Below are 22,205 nucleotides of genomic sequence, written 5' to 3'. Positions count from 1 at the left end.
TAATAGGAAACTGGAAATGTTTCTCTTCTGGTTTGGGGAAGGCCTTCAAGAGTTGATACTGAGGTTTTAGATCCCAAAGCTTAAGGTGGAAACCGAACTGTGGCTTCTTTGCTCAAATAAGAATTGTCTTGTTTGCATTACTATTTGTGTGCCCAATGAGGGAAACAAACGTGTCTGCAATTGAGGGTAAATGTAAAAAAAGCATGCAATTTTTACCGTATCATTTTATTCAACTTTAATATGGTTTCCATTATTAACTTCTAAAACAAAATGATTTCCAGTTTAGAAAACAATGCACTGACCACATAATTCCTTTTCCATTTTATACAGTTATACAAATATTCTAAATACACATTTTGTCAAGATGGTGGCAAATAAGATTTAACTGTACAGTACATAAGGAAAGAAAATATTTTAAGCATATTTAGAAGCAATAGAAATGTCTATACAAAACAAGCAAAAATGGAATAAAATTTTATATTTAAAGTATTGCAACAGTCCCACAGGTTTGTAACAAAAATGTCTTTGCACAGTTCCTCACAATGCCCCATTAATAGCTAAAGCAAGACAGCAATTTTTAGAAAATAATGTTTCAAAATGCTACACATGATACTACTGTTTGCACAGTCTGATCAAAATAACAATCTACTTGGAATCAAGCAAAACTTAGGAGGAGATATACCAACCAACTTTAAAATTATCTGTATAAAAGTCATTGCACATTATTTTACTCAGTTGTTTGAAAAGTAAAAAAGTGTATTTACAAAATATTTCGCAGACAAAATTATAAAGTGAATGGATAATATGTAAGTAACACGTCTTGATACTGACAGTTCAAGAACACACACTAATGGTTTTATCGTTTCAAGAGGTTTTCAGTGCTCCTTCCTCCAGGAAGTAAACTTGACTTCTACTTTGAAATGGATTTACAAGATGTTACACATAGCTATTTCAACATCAGCATTATAAAACAGTATGTTAGAAACATGAGAGAAAGAAGAAATTTGTACATCTTAAAAAGTGAGCTATTCATAGATCAACAAATGTTTGTTGTTTTGTTTTTATGTTTGTTTTTTTAATTTAGTTAGGATAAGCGTTCATTATTCTTCAGATAATAAACCCAACAGTTAAAATGGAAATCCTGGACTAGATGAGAATTGAAAAAGCACCATGCACAATAGTCTTAGTGTGGTAAACACTGAAGAAAAAAAAAAATAGCACCTGGAATCCTGTAACACATATCATTTAAAACTGGTCAAGTAGCTGGCGAAGATACGGTGCCTTTGACAGTTCTCTGCTTACTCTGGAGAGCTTGAAAAGTACTGGACAGTTGAGGGAGACACACTGGATCTGCCGATCAAAGCAGCCTGTACAGTTCTTGCATATCTAGAGTACATGTAAAAAAGCAAAACAGATTATTTCAACCTTAACACAAGCAAGGCATAATCACTTGGGACTACCAAGGCCTCAACGTTCTAGCAGCAGAACAGGCACAGCCCTACCAGCACCAAGCTTTTCCCCAAGGCAGAGGGATCCAGAGCAGCTCCATTCTCTGCTGCAGCCAGACTGCTCATTGTGCTGCTGCTGCCTGCCCAGACCGCACCTGGAACCCGGCAGAGATCAACAGCTTGACTGTACAGCTCAGGTTTCAATCCTGCTAATTTAACTTCTGCTCGTATGTGGTGGCACTTGGAAAAATAAGGTCAGTAACTTGAGTGGATTTCAGTGCAGCAGTGTGTTATATTCATGTTAAACTTACCCTGTATAAAAGTTTCCTAGTGAAAAAAGACAAAACTGTTATTCTGCAGTTATTCTCTACCCAGGAAAGGGACTTAATAAACTACTCCTGTTTCAAGATAAGCTTCAATTAGAGTTTTACTTCCCAAATCAGAGTTAATCAATCCCAAGACAAACACACAGGGCACGTAGGTTCCACTGCTCTCCTCATTCATGGAACTACTCGTTAACATAGTTAATGCTGCTTGGAAGTACTTGTAACATGAGATGCCTGATGAAATAAAATAACAGCAGGCACAGATACTCCAAAGGCAGCTAAAGGCCCCTGCTTTGCTATTTTATTTTTAATCCTTTCCAGTATCTGCCACCTTCAACAGTTTTTCCAAAAAGTCAGAAATTTGCTTCCAACCAGACCTGTGTTTTGTAACATCAAAATGTTACACAATGTTATCCTATGGTTTGCATAGTTTGAACACATCAAAAATCATATCCATTGCTTTTAGCATCAGTTCTTTTCCTTCTTTCCATGTTAAAATTATTTGGGCACCAGTGACCCTCTCAGCCAGACCTGTATCAGCATGGAATCCCTGCAGACCAGAAACTCAAACTGACAACAGCTGGAGGGGAGCAGCCCCTCGGCCATGTCCCACATGCGGCACCTCAGAGGATACCAGTCCTCTGACCTGCAACCGTGACCAAAAGGAACAGGACTTAAATGGTTTGTTCCAGATTTGTAACCACTAGAAGAACCTCAGAAATAAGTCTACAAGAGTTCTTTTGAGAGGGACTGTGGCTGGTTTGAATGCAAGGGACCAAACTAAATGGTACTTGAGACACTTTCCAAGTTCAGTTTGCATAGAGGGGAAAAGTCGATGGCCTTAATCTATGGCATGTAATTTTTAAGTGCGTTTTAAAATAAGGTACAATTCAGTGTTATCAGTTTTCTGCTGGCTCTGGCATGTTTATAATCTAGGAGGGCCAAGAATTTAATCTGTGAAGGATATGTACATCTTCATATTAAAATAAGACAGGTGCTCTTACAGAGAGGTTGAGTCATCAAACCCTAACTAGAACGGGATCCCAGGCCTTGCTGACCTGTTGGATGTTGCAGGGACGAGCGTGTTCTGATCAAACCCACTGATCCTTCCGTGGGGCTGGACCAATCTGCCAGGTTCTGATTTATTCCAGAACAAAAGCAATGTAAAAGGTTCAGAGTACTACAGGAACCCTGCAGAACATGCAGCACCTTCCTTTACTACCATTTACAATGCAGATTGGAGCAAATATTACAAAATACAGCAAGAAATAGAAGTCCACACCTTAGTAATGCAATATTTATGAATGGTGAATTATAATGGTTTTCTAGCGAGAGCCCCATGGGAACCTATCAAATCAATGCCTAGACTACACTAACATTTATATCCCTGCAATTCAGAAAAGTCTTTAAAATGGTTCATGCGCTAGTGCTAAAAATAAATTTAAACAAAAAATATTATTAATTATAAAATACAACAGTACAAAAATTAGGTGAGGATATGCATATGTTTCTGCAAGGGGAGGCATTGTGCTTTGCTGTAATATATTCATGAGCAGAGTCAGCTACCCTCTTAATTGACTTCTAGCTTGAGGGAAAAAAACCCAGCTTGGAAAATTCCTATCGAGAGGAAAGGTAACAAGAAAACCCCCAAGCTAAAAAAACCCCATCCATGTTATACACATAAATAAATAAATTTTCTGGGACAAATGTTTTTGTTACTTGAACATCGTCAGTTATTTTAATACAAAAAAGGTGAATCTTTCACACTTTTACAACTCTCCATCACTGTCATTATAAAAAGGCACCTACAAACCATGTAAGATACTCTTAAAGAAGAAAAGGAGAAAAGCATCTTCTGTTCTGATTGCCCCCTTTGCCTTCAGTTTTATCCAAAGCTAAGGAGAGTAACAGCTGTTGTGCTGCCTTCAACAGCAATGGGAAAAGCAAACAAGCCATAACGCATTTAACACCCAGATCGTACTTCCCATTTCTGTTGGGGGCATTCAGTAACACTCTGCCTTGTAATTTCAGCCCCTGTCTGGCTGACAGACATTTGACAATGCTTTAATCATACCTTGACCAGCTGTTCTTGCTTACGCTCCAACTCTCGGATTTCTTGGTTGAGAATCACTGCCACATGCTGTGGCTGGCTTCTGCATTTATTACAGATCCCATACTGGGTCAGTTCATCACACACGGGACAGTGTAAGGTCGTGAAATACTGGGAGATTGTGCCTTTGCGTCCTTCTAGCTCACTGCGGGCAGTCGAGGCAGCTTTTTGTATCTGTTAAAAAAAGTAATTAAGAGGTAATGAACTTTCAAGAGAGCAGCTCACCTTATTCCTAGATTACGTAGCCTATTTTTTTAAAAAGGACTATGAAAGTGCAACACAGCCTGCAAGGCATGGGTTCATACACAAATTACTAACATGGATTGCATCACTCTGAAGACTGTAGCACTTGCCCTGAAGTGACACACTGAGCAGAGCCCACCCACACCTATTTCACAGGGAATCTCACCAGAAAAGAGCAAGAGTAACCAAAGAAATCCTGTCACATGCTAAATTCCCGATCTCATCTCAAACTCTGCCTCCTGCAGTTGTTCCTTTGTAGATGCTGATCTGCTCCACATCCAAAGGTGCCCTGGCTGCAGCCCCAGTGGCTGCCTTCCAGATCCTGCCTCGCCTCGAGTTTCTGTGCCGGTGCAGTCCCGGTCACAGAGCTGCCACCGTCCTTTGGTCTGTGGCTCTAGCTCATGCTCCGATTTCCCCAGACAAAGCTCCACCAGGGAATTTCGTTCTCCGCACTCGCTCCTGGTGCTGCATGACGTACGCTTTGTGCTATCCTTCACTCCCCTGCCTCAGATGCCCAGCTGCTCTGCTCCCTATGACCTCCTTGGTGCTCCCTGGCCTGGCTCTTTTTGCCTTTTTAGAGCAGCTTGTTGGAGATATTTAAGGTGCGTGTCACAGTGCCATCGAAAGGTACAGAAAAGAAGCAGAACTGAAGTCAATCAGGGCTATATTAAAAGTCTGCAGTGGGAAACATGATGTACTACTATGATGCTGAAGCCTACACTGAGCAGAGTAACCAAACTACAGAGATACACCGTCTTTCACCATCCCTTTTAGTCAGGGAAATGACAAACTAAAATCCAGCTATCTAACACTTCTCTTCCTGCATCTCAGTGATTTAACTTTTAGGAAAGTCAGTTTTGGATATAATTAGTTTAAAATTTCTGGTGATGCAGATTTTTAAAAAAGTGTTCCTGCTGCTGGGGCACTACTGCCTTTTTTATAAAGAGGAAAGATCTTCAGACCATCTTGAAAAAACAGGAGTTCCAATATCTACTACAGAAAGATGTAAAAGGTGTTACAGCCATATAGACACATATACAAGTACTGCTAAAAATACACAGTTACAGCAAAATATTCTTTTAAACTATGGAAGGGGTCAGAAAACAGATGATGATGGTGCAATCAACCCTGCACAGAAGGGCTGGCTGAAAAAAACTGGTTTACTAAGTGAAAAAAAACCACACAGAAGATCTAAGAATCAGGTCTGCCTGTTTGGGCATCAAACACTGCCTTGTAAAATAACCTTTGCTGTTGCCTTGTATAAACCTCATTCCATTAAAAGTCACGATAAAACCAAACACTGTATAAATGCACTGCATTTGTAATCTGTTTTCAAACACTTACCCGTGGCAACTCATGGTACCAGCTGAAGACATCTATGCCAATAAGTGAGAACACCCTAGCCAGCGGTGGCAGAATTTGTTTGGTAATATAGTACATAGCATTCAGCCTCAGGTTGGGATCCTGTAGGACTTCAATGGGCCGCCTCACCAGCTGTATCAGGGGCAGTCCCGGCATGCCGTAAACAATGACATAGGGCACTCGCTCCCCAACTCGTGGTTCAGAGCGACGATCATAGGCAAGCATTCTCCTGTTTAAAAATAGCCTTTATAATGCATCCGGAGACAATTCATAGTCATTTCATTTGCTTGTAAGCTTCCCCATCTGATATTAGTAGCTCTCCAGGCGACTGAAGTTAGTGTCTATTATAAAGCACAGGACCCAATTGTTTTTAATTTGTCTCATGGTCAGACCCAAAATTTAGAACTTGGAACGTGAGCCCTAAAGATATGTTCTGTTTCAGGTCACTTGGATTTGCATGCAGGTTGCTTTCTAGCTACCCCTTCCTTAAAGAAATAATCTAATAAAGACCAGCCAGGGTACTAAAAAGAGTTCAAGTACCCAGAAAGCAAAGGACCGTTCAATTTGAGCAGGTATCAATCCATGACTTGGAATTTTATTTTATTTAAAACGCATGGCTTAATTTGAAGACCTTTTATATTAAGCAAGGTGGCAAAATGTGCCAGCTCACATTATCTATTACTGATAAACAGTATCAACAGGATGAAATATTAACTTTAATTAAGGTACTTTAAAAAAAAAAAAAGCAAAGAAAAAATTATGCCTGGTAATGTATTTCACAGCACTGAGAGACATCACTATTATAATTTTTAACATATCTAATATCTGTGAGTGATGGACAATCTTGGAGAGTGTCAAGCCCTTGTACAAAACCCAAATAAGTAATATACTGTTACAGCATCCTGACAAGACTTTACTCTTAAACATGTGTAGCTCTTTCCAGGACTATGAAATGGCTTTCTAGGACTACCTGATGCATGATCTCTCTTCACACACACGGAATAAAGTCAGAGCCAACTGCTGCAACGATATTGAAAGCAGACATCTCACTGCTACCCAGAACTATAACTTGGCAGTACAAAGGTCAGCAGAAAAAACATCTACGATTAGCATTTCTTAATCTCATTACCTGGTGATTTCCAGGGCTGGTACACAGGATCCAGGTCTGTAAGCTGAGCTCCCTCTGTACTCTTTTGCAAAGATGAAGTCTTGCATGCTGGCTTTTCCTTCCAGTAACTTCATGCATTGATTCTGAACGTACTGTTTGATCTGACTTATGTCCCGTGTTTCAAATAGCAGCTTGATAGAACGCTCAAGTATCTTTAGAACCAAAGGAGAAAGGTGAGAAAAACACGTATGTTTAACTAAAAAATATTAATGCCAAATAATTCAGTAAATTATATGGAAATATTAATACACTGCTTAGAAAAAGTATCAGTTGTGAACTAGAATGTTAATATGACAACAGGTTGCATTCTGTTCCACTCAAAGACATTCATAAACATGTTACTGGACGACTTTTTCCTCAGTTTGACACATCTTTCATGACATTAGCCGTACTCTGGCACTAAGACTGTTTGAACAATTAGAGAGGATTTCCAGAGTATGAGAGAAGGTGTTTTTTCCCGTCATCTATAATATTTTGCCATGACTTTCTGACCACCTCAGCAAACAAAAGAATTGGGATTAAGAAGAAAAATGGAAGTAAATCCTCCTAAGGGGTTACCTTCCTTAGTGGCATAAATTTGTTTTGACTTGATTAAGAACAAGGGCCTTTTCTTTTTAACCCCCCCAACACATGGCTTAAAATAAACAGACAAGGAAGTTTATTTTAAATGAATTCTTAGCTAAACTAGATTTATTTAAGTGAGCTATTTAGCAGACACATCAGTGTGCCTCACTCATCTTGGAGTAATACTTACTTCCAGTTAAAGTGAACTGGACCAAGAATGGTCTTCTAGAGAACTTACATGGGGCTGAGGACTTTTAATGAGGTTTTTAGGGGCTGAAAGACAGTAGTTAAGAAGAAAGTGCAAGTCCTTGTAATGCTGTGCAAGATCTTCAATTTATCTTTCAAATGGTTCATACCAGAAAAACAGGTGAAGTCTCAGACAACTTATAAGGACCAAAAACTCTGAGAAAGCACAAATATACAATGAAATAACAGAATACTGTAATTTCATTCAGGATTAAATGCATGAGTATTTTACCTTGGAAACAGCAGGACAGGAGTCCCTTCGGACTGTCTCTATGCCTTTTGCGTCAAATACTGGGTCCTTCTGCTCCAGTGTTTCATACATGTAACCCACGTACCTCTTTTTAGTTTGCAGGACACATGGCAAGTAGACCTAGAAAGTTTAGAAAGAAGATAGCCCAATCTGGCATGTGTTGGGAATATAAGGTGGCTCTGAACATAGAGAGTTTCCTAAGGAATACTTTGGTTTGTTGTTGTTTGTTGTTTTAAAAAATCATTAAAACCAATAAGCTAGATCAAAGGACTGTTAAAGAATGGCTGAGGAAGTTGGAATTCAGTGGTGTTCCATTCTTAAATCACTTTATATTTCATCTAGCTGTAAAGGCTAAGCAACCTGAAACTCAGATGAAAAGTGTCACACAGTATAATTTGTTTCTAGTACCCTTTTCTGGATTGCAACTGTCAGCATTTTTAATGTAACTGTATTATCTCTCTTTCTTTAAAAGGCAACAACTTCATTTTAAACATCAGAGAAGAAAACTTTCCCAGGGAAACTAGTGGCTTTGAACTTCCTATTTTCAAACTTCATCTAATTACGAGGTGCCTCAAATCAGTCAGTATCTTGATTTGGGGAAAAAGCATGCTTTTAAAATGCCTATGCTGGAGAACAGTTTCCTCATGAATGGATTTTTAGGGTCATGATCTCTTTTGCTTGTTTTCTCCAACCTCTTATTTCATTCTTGATTTTGTCAGTATTCCTTGACCAGTTTTAAAAGAAAGAATGGGGAACAATTTCTTCCCCGTATTACTAAGATAACACCGCATCTTTGTGGCTCTCATGGAAGAGGGAGCAGTGAGTTTAGATTGCCTCAGCCTGAAGAAGGTCCTGCACATAGGTATCCCCCTTCTTGAACAGATGCTCCAGCTTTGAGGCATTTTCCTCCTCCTGTGCTGGGAAGCTACCCTAGGAGAGTACTCAATATTTTGACCCACAGGTGAATAAGGGCACTTGAAGTGAAGCACTTGAACATCTTCTCAAGTATATCCTTGCACCTAGTATTTTTTTCTGGCTAATTACTCCTTCAGCTTAATGACACAGAATTGCCTCGAAGTGGGAAGGGTCCCTGTACATTAGTCAGTGAGGAAAAGTTTCTGTGCCTTCCACAGGTATCCTGACTTTTCTTGCTAATATTCTTCTACTGTATTTTCTGTGAAAAATGGTAATTTGCTTACAAATTCGGATTGAACCTGTTGAGTCAGGTATGTACTTTGAAAACATCTAGAGCACCTGAACTGATTGCTATGACTTTCCAATGATAAACTTCCACCAAAATTAGTATCACATTGCCTTGCTCTTCTATAAAAGGCTTATTGTCATTAATACTTCTTCCAAAAGCCTACTGAATGGATTTTTATAATTTTTCATTTTATGTGTATATGTATCACATGGACATATCCTGAAGTGTGCTAAGGCTAGCTGAAGAATAAATATCAGGTTTGTAATTAATGCACTGGAATAATTTCAAGGCATGGTGTACATTTTCTTTACCAAGTTGCATATGTTGGTTTGATTGTACGTATATAATACAAAACCGAGGGAGACATTTCCAAAAATTGATGAGACAGGAATTTCAAATTGCCTGGTGCTGTCAGCACAACCTGATGTGAAAGTAGGAATACTACTTTTTGTTGTTCACGCTGCAGCACTTGTCTGACAAGGTCCCTGAGGCATTAAGGAGCTTGCAATATACCCACAGAAAGAGTACAGCATGACTGTTGTATATCCTTATGCTATGTTAGGGTCCATAAAAATCTTCTATCTCTTTTATCTTCACTCTTTTTTTTTTTTTTTGGAAAACAATGTTTCCACCCAACACACTTGAAGCAAAATATTTTCCTTTTACCTTTTCAAACTTCAGTTTAACAGGTTTTGGATTTGTTGCTGTTACAGCTTCAGCAATTTCTTGACCAATCTTAAAAGACTGCTCCTTCGTGGCTCCTTTCAAGAGTACAAACATGCTACAAGAAATCAGACATAGGAAATAAGGACAAATCTGTTCAACATAGTTCCTGAAATTTATAAGCTATAGTTTCCTGGTGGCAAGGCAGGGATGTTGCTATTAATTCTGTTCCCTTCCTTCGCTAGAAAAGCCAAAAACCTGCAAAACTTCAGTGTTCAGTGTGAGATCAGGAGTGCCAAAGGCACGATGAACGCTGTGACTTTCTGGTGAGTCAGGGAACAGGACTGCTCCCAGGCACTGCAAAACTTGAGTTCCTGTGAGAGAAATGTAAAGAGCTCTGGGTACACCCTTTTTTTCTGTTACGGGCAGCAACAGGATTTTACTTTCTTTCTCCAACAAATTTTTTTTTTTTTTTTGGTGAAGCTACTATGAATTTAGTATCTTTGAAATTTCAAGTCTTTCATCAAATCTGGCTGAAATAGTCATTGGATTCACAAGTTATTAAGGAAGGATAGCCACAAGCTTTGTTTCCCATGGCTGAAAAATTATCCAAGTCTAGCACCAGAGATTTATATGCCTAGAGCATGGCTATTATTCAGATGAAAGATTGACTGAGAAAGGGGAGATATTTATATGATGTACTTCAGGCAGCCTAATCATATCTTGGTATGCTCTGGTGACTGCTTCTGAATTGTATCCACTTTTGAAGCTTAAAATAGTGTTTTCCTCTAAGTATTAACATGCAATGCCTACTATATTATAAATACTCTGTTTTCCAAAATAAAAATGACATCAGAAAGAGGCACAAAAATACTCATTTGATAAGCAGGACTTACATTGATTCACACCTCAAAAAATATTATTTTTTCCCCCTCTTTCTGTTTCACATTATTTTCAAAAGAAAGAAAACCCTCAGAGTGCTTTCTAAAAGTCCAAAAAGAAACTCCAAGAAAATAAATATTATTTACTTTACATTTTATGCAAGACAGTAAGGAGCACCCCAAAGAGGGTCCACGTACTCTTTCAGTATCATAACCTCCCCTTGTTGAGACAGAAGAAAAACTGTATCTAGGAAGAACCACTATGACTTTAAAATATCATAAGAAGCAGACCATTAATTACCTGTCAGTATCACCATACACAACGTGAGCACCCCATTTTTTTGTATCATTCACCAGTTTTATAGCACGCTCCAACGTTTCTCTGGCTTTGTGGACAATGCTATCGCCAACCTGCAAAGTTAAAGATATATTGAAAATCTTTATTCTACTGCTAAACCCAATACTAGCTCTTGGTAAACATAGTCTAACCTCGCTTGATCTGTTAATGAAAATTACTTATTGAGACAATGTATTTTATTTAATGGTTTAAATGCATATAATAAATAAAAAGGTTGCTTACATTACCCCAAAATAGCAAGAATTAAAGGAAGAGCAATGAAAAATTATTAAGAATTAAAATAAAGTAAAATTTGGTTTAAACTTATTTAGGCATATTAAAAGTGTAAGAAGCAAGACAAGATCGCTTAGGATCATTTTCTCTGGTTTTTGGATTCTGCCGATTCCTCCTTTTATGAAAACTATAAAACAGTTACAATGTTTTATTTTATTTCCACTATTAGAATTGTAATTCAATCTACCTTTGGAGAGAGTTCTATAGAAATGCCAACATCAATTGCTCTTTTAAAGGAAGAAGAAAAATAAGGCTTTTTTTTTTTTTTAAAGGATCACAAATCTCAAGTTGCTGATTTTCAGTACTACAAATAAAACAGCTTTTATGAAGGTATTTAGATTAAATATATTTCATATAATAATACTCTGTTATCTGACTATACTTTATTAATGTGTCTTTTCCACAGTTTTTCTGCATTTTTATCTGCAACCCTTACCTCAGTACACGGCATTCTTCCAGAAAAATTAGCAGCAGTATAACCAAAGGTAAAATTAGCTATAAATTTAAGACCCAGCTGACGAGCTTCAAGCATTCGAGTTATAGCCTTGTCATGCTTATAGGCCTTCATTGACTGTTTCACCATTATCCTAGTCTTCAAGATTTCTTCTAGCATTCTTGGCAGCACACCCTTTCTTACTGAAGGCTGCCATAAAGGGAACAAAGAAAAAAATTACGTTAAGAAGCCCAGCCTAAATAGTTAGGAGTAAAAGCAAAACCCAGAACTGTTAGATAATCACTGTTAAGGAGACAAATTAATTAGCAAGATGCCCTAGGCACCAACGGTTTGGCTCTTCCCACAAATATTACAAGCAACCTAGAATACAGACAAAGCTCTTAAGGGCAGGGTAAATAGCTTTTTGTTCTTTGTTTTCATCAGCCCTGCTAATGCAATGTTTAGATAACCTTATTAACTAAAACGGGACTTCAATATTTAACTGTTAATTTTCAAAATGTTAAATGCTAAAGGAATATTATCTTTTAAAAATGCTGCAAATATTCTTTACTTAAAGTTTTTGTTTTACATTAACTATATGTACGCTGGTGATTGGCTAATTATTTTTAAGAGCTCCAGGCCATATTTATTAATTCATTACAAATCAGCCAGCAGTACACATAACATAAAATGAGAACAATAGAAAGCAAGTCAGGGAGTTTCATGTCCCGAACCATGACTCCTGTTCTAGGAAAGCATTCTGCTATACAGGCAGGAGAAGAATGAAGTGTTACACACAGATAATTACTGTTTGATCCCCAAACTGCACAAGTAAAATACAGTTTAATTATAGATGAAATAAGCCTTCAGTATAAATGAAAGCATAAAGATGACATTTTATTTCCTGAACTGCCAGAAGTTCAGCACTCTGACAAATACCAAAAAACACTGGGAAATGAGTGACTGAACCTCCCCCTTCTGTCTGCTCTTAATGCAGCAAAATATAAACTACAGTATCAATTTGATCTTAAGCTAGTCAGCCAACAGGAAGTGAAAATGCCTGTCACAGAGCACTAACATCATTACCTTGACAAAAGCTACTCCACTGGGTGACACTGTGATATCATGCCTGATCTGGTAAAGTAAGTCAGGAGGTACTCTGAGAGATGTACAGCCAAATTTGAATGCATCATATCTGATAAAGAGAAAAAATAAATATGAAGACAATTCATTCATTTACAGCCTGATCAAACAAAAGCATCAACTTACATTAAAATGCTGATAATGCCAGCAAGGATAGAATCACAATTATAATCTCAGGTATAAACAAACATATTACAATTTAAAATTTCTTAGCTACATGCAAAAGGCTCTAGGAAGAAAGTAGTAATAAATGGCTAAATTCCAATAAATGTGTAATTTATCAATTCTGTTCTGCATTAATGCATTATTTCCAAATGCTGAGTTAGTAGAGGCACATACTCATACTGTAATCCCCTATGGAAACCATGAATGCTTACCAAGTAACACATTGCATATATTTTTCTTACAAATCAGAATTTCAAATCAAAAACTTGAAAACCTGATAGTGACACCTAGCAATCATCGCATGCATCTTCCCATTCTTCCAAATACTATTTTATAGAGGTAATTATAATGAGCAATGAGATTTTTTTCCAATTAACAGAATTACTGTTAAGCTCAGTAAGAGATGCTACACAGAATAACTCATTGTATCTTTTCGTTTTGAATAGTTAAGACCAGAGTGAACTACAACTGTTAAAAGAGAACAACAACAATTTATCAACATACAGCAGAATAATACTAGTCCAGTTTTGAAAATAGGTAGTGGATTTATCTAACATTTTAACTTATTCTGAAGCAATATTGAAAACCAGCATCACCATAATAATGGAACAGGTGTACACACATGCACATACAGAGTTAATCCTTTTTTAAACAGAACAGAGTCTAATTCTGCATTTAATTTAAAAATACATATTGATGTGTATATTTATATGTGTTTGTCTGTGTATACACACATGCACATAGGGTAGATCTTTATCATCTCTATTGTGTAACAGAAAATGGTGCTATTCATACACGCCCATTGTTTCCAATGACAACCAAGGGTTCTCAGTAGCTTAGAAAATATGCTAAAGTCTCTATGGAATCAAAGTTTGAGAGAAAAGAATAACAACTTACTTTCCTAGGTTTTCAACATGTCCCAGGCAGGTTGAAAAACAGTAGTTGTATGCTATCACAATGGAAGGATACAATGACTGGAAATCTAATACAAGAACAGCATTGCTGTAGAAGCGGGATTCTGGCTCCATTATTAAGGGAACACATTGCAGGGCTTTCATTTGAGCTCGCTGCTGGACACTGGGTGTCACAGCAATATAATTCATTGGCTTTGCAACACGCAGCATCATAGACTCCACACGATACTGCAAAACAGTTTGGATATAATAATTATAATTTAAAAAATGAAGAATAAACATGGGTGTATTAAAACTGTGTAAATACACACTTACATTTCCTGAATTTAAAGTACAGACAACTAGCTTTCCAAAATAAATAGCCATACTCTTACTTTTAATGTATATTTTCTATCACATATAGTGGAACTTTTCCATGTGTTTCCCCATCGTTTAGCCCTAGTCATTGAAAATCAAGTACTTCTAATTTTTATCTATGGAAAAAAACAACATCCAGCTCAGGTTAAAAAAATAAACATCCAACAGGCTGCAACAATATATATGGATGGCCATGCTACAGCCAGTGAACAAGCATTTGCTAAGCTGTATTTTTATTAGATTTGCAAACATTGAAGAAAAAGTGTAATACGCAGTTGACGAACATTTTCTGTAAGGATCTGCACAGCAATTTTATTTCAACATTTGGGAAAACAGAGAAATGACATGCAAGTTGTGTAAGTTGATAATTGTGCCTCCGAGCTTTTGACCATGAGAAGTAACTAGAATGTACTTGGCAGCAAGAGAACCAAGGGAAGAATCTAAGCCGGCCCATTTCAAAAGTCTGCTGCTTTGCACTGGGCATCATGCTTTCTCCCTGATGATGCCACAAGTTGTACAGGAAGCATAAAATAACAAGAAGTTTAAGAACTTTCAGCTTGTTCAAGACACCACAAAATGTCATCTGTGGAGGTAGCAAGATGAGAAAAAAACAGCACTTACAGCCAGGTATTCACTGTGTCCATTCACAGTTAAAAACAGAATAGGTGAAAATTACATACATGGGTGGCAAAGGACTGAAAATCCAAAAATATCAAAGAACAATCCTATATAATCCTAAGATCCTGTGCTTTGTCAGCAACTAAATCAATATTCAAAAGCCCTCTGCTTGACACACTACATATTCAGTCATTGTACTGAATGGGTTAGGTATAATTTCTTTAACTGTGATGTTATAAATGAACTTACACAACCAACAGCTTTAACAAGACCCTGGCATCTTACGAACAGGTTGAGGTTTGAAAGTGTAGCTATGCTGCTGCAAAAGCTGCTGCTGCCTTGCACTAACTGCACACTAATTTGTGTCCAGTGCTCAGATGTGTGATGAGGTGGTCAGGGACTGGATCTGGCAAGAGCTAGTTTTTTTGGGTTGTTTTTCTTTCTTTTTTTTTTTTCTTTCTTCTTTTTCTCCTAGTTTTTAGCAAGTTCTTCAAGCATCTGACTAATAATCTGTATGCCTATGACCATCTCCTGTTAGATTTGTTTAGTCTACTAGGGTATATTCAAGATAGCTTAATAAAATAAAAGAAAAAATAACTTAAAATATCTGAAATCTGTTCTTAGTACTATTCCATTTTAACATCTTTTTCAGCTGAGGAGAAAAGAAATATCTTCATAAAAGGTAGTGGTGATTCTTCTGAGTAAAAAAAATAATTATGTGAGGTGACTGGGAATTGTTGCAACTGCCATTTTTGTGATCTAGAAAGTTTCAATGGAAACAAAATATACGTGCACAGAAGGAAAGAGAAAAGAACAGTCAGGATAGAAAGTGCAGCATGTTTCTGCTGCTCACTCCCACTCACAGCCATTTGAGAAAATGACAGGCAGAACAGTCTTTGTGGGCTGCAATCAAGACAGTTTAAGCATATCTATGCTGGCAGTAAGCCAGTTCCACCCTCCCTGTCCCTAACTGTGCATTTCTCTTCCCTTGCTCCAACAGCGGTACTTCTCTGATAACATGGTAAACCAGATCAGGGAGCTAAGCTGGCAAATACCTATTGAATGCCACCACGGTTCTGCTGACAGTGCTGTCCCTGCTCCCTGCCTCCCCCCTCCCCCCGCTTGCCCCCCCAAATATAGGGCCAATACCAGCAAAACTGACAAGAACCTGCACTGGGTCAAGAGATTACACGGGCAACTGCAGCCAAAGGAAAAAAGGTGGCAACATTTTTAAATTGGGTTGAATCCTTAAGGAACTGCAGCTTCAGACACTCCCATTTCTGGCTTAAGACAATGCTGGTCTGTTTAGGACATTATTTTTTAAGTTGTCTTTTTGTCCACAGGAGTTGGCAAAATAATCAATCCTGGTCAGCTCAGCTACATGTCTATTAAAACAGAAAGCAGAAAGATGGTAGGAAAGAATTATGGTAGGAAAGAAGACGACAACAGAAGAGCAGACGTGAGCGGGAGTAGTTGTCTCTCGTTTCAGGTGCTGTTCAGGCCTCAGGTGAAGCCACGAAAACAGTCTGGTTAGCCTACTCAGAACCTGGGCAAGGAAAGCCTTTGGTACAACTGCAGACTGCTGGGGTCTCAAAGAAAGAGTAGCATAAATCTCACTCTGTCCTGCTCCCTTTCCCTCTGATGCTAGTACCAAAATAACAGAACTACACACAACTTGCATGACACATGTACTTAATAAAGCCAGAACCCTTCTTGTCTTATCATCAAATCTCACCTAAAGGTCTGCTTCACAGGAAATGTGACTTAGAATACATTCAATGCAGCTTTGTCTATCCTGCAAGAAAATAATCTCGTCTTTCTAAAACATGCTCAATTATATTTCTTAATGTTTTAAAAAACATTCATTTTCACTCATCTAAGTGTGAAAAATACCAGCTCAAAGGGAAAACTTAGTGCTCCCAAAGTCTGTAGAAGAGACTCACTGGCACAATTACTGGGCACTCTATTTTTAACAGCCATTTTTAATCTCCGAGACTAACCATTCAATCCATTATTACTGCTTTTGAATTGCCTTTCTTTACGTTTCAATTTCATGTTATGCAAAACAGTCTTTTGTGATGTTACAAAAATACATATACTGACTGAAAAGATACTGAAGAACTAAAACATTTTCTAAAGACTATTTTGCTTTTGTGAAGCGTAAGGAAAACTAGATCTTACCTGGGAGCCTCTTGTTAATACATGTAAGAACTGAATGCCAAAAAGTCGTGCCATTTCACTTGTTCTGTCAATCAAATCCAGTTTGTCTAACAACTGGAGATTCCCACGGACCCGGCTAACATAATGATCAACCATTTTCCACCTGTGAAAGTGAACGCCTCATTATAAACAATCAGGAAAGTGCTGCTCTTTCTACTAAGAAAAATGTATTTTTTATGATAACTTGTTACAAACTAGCAAATAAAATTTCCCCTAGGGTATTTTCATACGGCTCTTTCAAAAATGTGGTGCACATAAACATACACTTACGGATTCGAAAGATATACACAGAATGTGTTACAGCAAACTACTGTTAAGGAATCTCTCAATGACATAATATATCTTGTTGTCCTTACTGCCCTAAAGGATTACTGAAACAGAAACTTGAGTTTCTTCATCTGTTTACATGTTTTTTTATAACCAAGTGGACTTTTGTGGAAACATCCTTCTATATTAAAAGAATACCTATCTCGGTTGAACATATATTTATAATTTCAGCATAAACCCAAATTTCCACATAGTTGAAAAGTACCGAACTTTTATAGAAATTATATGTATGTCACAAATGACGTTCAGCTCAGTACTCATTTTTATGAATTGTTCATATCACACAATACCAGATCACTCCAAGGAAGAATGAAGCCCAGTGTGATACGTTCATATAAAGGTATTTTTACGCAGCTATAATTACTGTCTTAACATCTTGCACACTGTTTTGTACTATTTTTAAGCCTAGCTTGGTTGACATGCACTGTGAAGTAAAACAGAAACCTCACAGTTCATTAAAAGTCCTTCTGATTAATAGTATATACAAAAGAAAGATGTTACAGAACATCAAAATAGTACATCTATTCAGATATGTCGAAACTGTAACTGAAAATATTTTGGTTTTGTGTAAACAGAAAAACACACAAAGATGAAATATTGAGGGTATAACTACAGAACAGAACACAGCAGAACAGCAGAGTAAATAAGCTCATGTTGTTACATATAGACTGTTCTAGTACCTGAGCTAAATTGATTATTTCTTCCTACGCTGACTTTAGCTCATACCTATCCAATATTAAGAATCTGGCCTTAAAAAGAACAAACAAAATGGATTAATAGATCATTACCTGTAGACATCTGCCTTATTATCAAACCAATCAGACAAAACTCGGAAAGTAAATAAAGGAAAACGTTGATGAAGAACATGAAAGCCCACGTTTTCAAAAGTGTAATTCATTAGATTCACCTAGAAAAACACAGAGTATATGTTAACATGCATGATGTCTCTCATAGTCAAAGAAATGTCTACTTTTTGAAAACTGTAACAACTAGACTTACTAACTTTTTATTAGTATTCTTTGCTAAAAAGGTAAACATTTATACTTAGAAGTCCCTTACTATTTACAAGTCAGGAAAGAATATCCCTCATCAATTGAAAAGAATATGCAGAATTAAGTAGATCACAAAGATCAGGTCTGAATTTGGCCAGAACAAGATTTGTAAAGACTGAACCATTTGAGTATTAAATGTAAGCTCATAAACACCAAAACAATGAGTAAGTCTGACACCTTAAAATAAGTTCAAGTATTTAATTTAGTAAAAGCACCATACTAGACAAATTGCTAAAACAGGTAAGTTGTTCTCAAAACCCACAAAGAAGTGAAAAGAAATATCATTAAGAAACATTACTGAAAGATAAGGGCTTCAGTATTTTACATTTTAGTGATATGCAAAATCCATTCTCACAAAGTGGCAGACTGCTCTGTTTGAAAAGGTGTACAAATAAAGAACAAAAAGTTACATAAATTACATGAAATTTTCAACAAAGTCTACAATAATTAAAAAACCCCTGTAAGTCAAATACATTAACCTTTTAAAAACTTTACCTCATGTCTCATCATTCTCCAAATATTTAAGATAATTCGCCCAACAATATTTATTTCACTCATTGTATCCGATCCATATTCATCCAGCTCAGCTGCAAATCTGTTCTCTTTCTTTTCATCTAAAGACATTGAAAGATAATATATTTAGACAAGTTATAGGACATCAAGACCAGATCAAGCTATCCCTCTTCCAATTTGAGCTCTCTAGAAAAGTAAGAATTCATAAAGACTGTTACTGATTGCACAAGATTATTTATTTACCAGTCTTCCACACAATCTCTAAATAAAACTCCCCCAGGTTTTTCTGCTCTTGCACATCCCTCTGAAGAGAACTCTTACTTCGGTTTCATTGAAATGGTGTCCATGGCAATATATTCTCCATAGTGAATATATTGGTTAAGCAATGCTGAATGTTACTAGAGAGCTAGCTGCATGCGCACTAGTGCACAACATAAAAGTGATTTCTGCCCTAAAGAGTTTATAACTCAAGGCTTTACTTGTAGTGATCTTACACAGTTGGAACCAGGTAATGGGAGAGAAAACTCAGCGCCTTTTCATACAGTAAAAGCCAACCCACCGCAGTGGGAGCAGGTAGACATGAGTTCTGGATAGCACGAACGGAGAGAGAAGGAAATAGGAAGGAACAAATGCAGAGGCAGAAGCAGCACTCTGAATCTTTCTGCAAGACCGGTGACTACAGTACAGGAAAGATACTCTCTTTTGCCATCCTTGGGTTTTTTCATGCTTTGAAATACTACAATACAAGAGAAGACAGTCTTTTTGGTACACTTTTCTTGAAACTGTCTTTTTTCCAGTCAACCTAAGGCTACAGTTTTGGTATTCTTTCCTGAGTTTACATATGTACAACACAAGTTAAAATTCAATATGAAAACACACTGTATTATTTGATCCTCCAGTCTTGTTCCTTCTTATTAGTTTAATGGAAGAGAAAGCACTTTGAGGCAATTTTCCTACAATTCTAAATCCATACCCATTTTTCAACTGTTGGTTGTGTACTCTGCCACTATTCATTTATCAGATAACCCTGTACAGTACCCTATTAATAAAAACCAGAACGTTTTGGACAGAGTGTATAGAAGTGTGGATACATAATGCTTTGCAATAATGATCAGAACTTGGCAATTAGTTCCCCAGACAGCCATGAAGCACATTTACCCTTGAAGACAGAAGTAAAAATTGCCTGATATTCTGCAGAACTGCTGTGAAACAACATAATACAGACTAACTTCACATGTTGATCTTTCAAATGTGTGTATCAGTCAAAATATGGTTAAGAAAGCCTATTTGTCATTTCCTGACCTTATCAATAAATCACAGAGCCTTGACAAAATTTAGCAGACCTTTCATACACTTTATCAAAATGCATACCATTTTTTAGCCTCCTTATTGTTTCAGATTTTTAAGGAGGAAAAATAGCAGTTTCTCTTTTCACACTTGGGTGGAAAAAAGCCCCACAAGCAGCAACATTTTTTCTTCTGCTCTTTTACATTTCCACATGCTGGATCTCCTGCGAAAGTGAGGGACCTACTTTTTTTTTTTTTTTTTTCCCCTCCTCAATTTTTGTTTTTTATTAGAAGGAGAAACTATCAGTTAGCTCTACCTTCTGCAGTGTCATCCTAGTTTCTCTCGTTCTCTCATGACTTGTTTAGGAGATTCCCTATGTTTCTTAAGTTTGCTTCATGTCTTGCTGGTAAAGACAGGCAACAAAGTATAATGCAGTCACAAAAGAGACCCACTGCCCCGATGAACAAGGGACTCTGCATGTGATGAGCATCACAAAACCCCATAGTGCTCCACAACTGGTGTGGGGAATATATCACTAGAACCACGTGAGCGTCTTTGGAAACAAAGTTGTTAAGAAGCAGAACTGGACATTCTTCCTATCTTTCCAGTGCATAAGACGAAATAAAAAGAAGTTTCCTCATCCTCTGTTACCCACTCCCTAACACTGAGCTGTGATGCAAAGGAGGAAACAGGAGGCCACAGTGCACACACAAAAAAATGCCACTACGCACAGGCACAGTACTCACTTCTCTTGTGGTGTGTCCTAATGACTTATGAATAGTTCACTTGTAAATGGCAGAGGCAGCACCAGACTCAGCCAATAAAGCAAAACCAGAGAGAAGTCCAGCTTTCTTTTTGTTAAGTTGAAATCACAGGAAAGGGAAGGAAAAGTACCTTCCATCTTTATTTCAATAGGAGGAAAGAGGAGCATACTGCTTGAAGGAGCACTTCCTGTTCTGAAAATACAGCATGTGAAGAAGGGAGGGAAATATGAAGCATAGGGGTTGGAAAAGCAAGAGGAACATAGATGGGGTCAAAACCATGGACAAGGAGGCCACAAAGCAACAGAGAACACAACACTTGTACGTTTATGGCCATGCATGCAAGCCCACACTTATGGCATGACATTTTTGGGAGGAGCTCATCAGTGTGAACATTTCCTTGTCTTTCTCCTGCAGTTCAGTCAAAAAAGAATAATTACTTACCTTACAAAAACACTAGTTCTTAGAAACATTTTAAGTGTTATGTATTCCAATTCTGGGTGTGCATCCATCACCTGGCACAAGAACATCTGTATTATGAATATCAGTGCTGTGGAAATCATGCCTATGTCCTGCATGCCCACTCAAACTTTATGTCCAAAGATGTTAAGGACTACAACCCTAGTTTCCTTCACTAGAACTGAAGCCATGTTGTGTGGGACATCATAGTTGTAGGGAAGGAATACTGGAAATACATAGGGACATCACTATTAAGAACCATACAGTTCCCAGAGAAGTAACCTTTCTTCTTTGAGGAACTATTCATGCATATCCCAATTCCAGTAACTTGAACAACAGCTTATGTCATGAAGATGGGTACTATCGAGAGCTTTGCTGATGTAAATGTTGATTCTGCATCAACTACAGTGCAGACATAGCTGTCCTGCAAGACGAGAGCTGTGTCTCAGCCTTTGAGAACAAAAGCAGAGACACATTAGTTACCTGTCCCAAACTGAAGAGATTGTTCAGCCATACTTCCACAGTAGAGGAGTAAACTTTTGTGATCTTTGGAGGTTTAAGAAACCTTTGACTGCAAGACTTGCCATTCCTCTTACCAAAGACATTGCAAATCTTGAGGTGTAAGGGGTCAGGAGTTTTTCTGAACACCCTTCAATACCTCTGAAGACTGTACCCAGAGGCATTATTATTGCAACCAGTGTATCATCTCAAATTGAGCCATCAGGGGAATTTAATAACAAGGTTCATGCAATCAGTAATTATTCCTGAAGAAAAAAATTGAGACCTTTGTGCTGAAGAAGAAAACTTGTGACCTTTGATGGCCAATTCATATTTAAACTGTCATGTGTTCCTGTTTTCAT

The 22,205-nt window shown here is 37.5% G+C and overlaps 1 protein-coding gene across 2 annotated transcripts in view; it reads right to left on the bottom strand.

The window, feature by feature from the left end:
• Positions 1–209: 209 nt before the first annotated feature.
• REV3L (REV3 like, DNA directed polymerase zeta catalytic subunit) overlaps positions 210–22,205 on the bottom strand; it is a 126,174-nt gene continuing 104,178 nt past the window's right edge. For both annotated transcript variants that reach the window (XM_069805055.1, XM_069805056.1), the window contains 13 exons: positions 18,821–18,939; positions 18,062–18,180; positions 16,908–17,049; positions 13,735–13,979; positions 12,616–12,724; positions 11,533–11,739; positions 10,767–10,876; positions 9,588–9,702; positions 7,700–7,837; positions 6,619–6,809; positions 5,472–5,718; positions 3,849–4,058; positions 210–1,386 (listed from right to left, as the gene is read on the bottom strand). In XM_069805055.1, coding sequence (XP_069661156.1) covers positions 1,246–1,386; positions 3,849–4,058; positions 5,472–5,718; positions 6,619–6,809; positions 7,700–7,837; positions 9,588–9,702; positions 10,767–10,876; positions 11,533–11,739; positions 12,616–12,724; positions 13,735–13,979; positions 16,908–17,049; positions 18,062–18,180; positions 18,821–18,939 — 2,093 coding nt within the window. In that variant the 3' untranslated portion in view covers positions 210–1,245. The remainder of the gene's footprint in view (positions 1,387–3,848; positions 4,059–5,471; positions 5,719–6,618; positions 6,810–7,699; positions 7,838–9,587; positions 9,703–10,766; positions 10,877–11,532; positions 11,740–12,615; positions 12,725–13,734; positions 13,980–16,907; positions 17,050–18,061; positions 18,181–18,820; positions 18,940–22,205) is intronic.

The sequence above is a fragment of the Haliaeetus albicilla genome, chromosome 17 (genome assembly GCF_947461875.1).
Source record: "Haliaeetus albicilla chromosome 17, bHalAlb1.1, whole genome shotgun sequence".
NCBI classification, from domain to species: Eukaryota; Metazoa; Chordata; class Aves; order Accipitriformes; family Accipitridae; genus Haliaeetus; species Haliaeetus albicilla.
The sequence above is the reverse complement of the archived record's forward strand: the minus strand, read 5'-3'. Positions and strand labels throughout refer to the sequence as shown.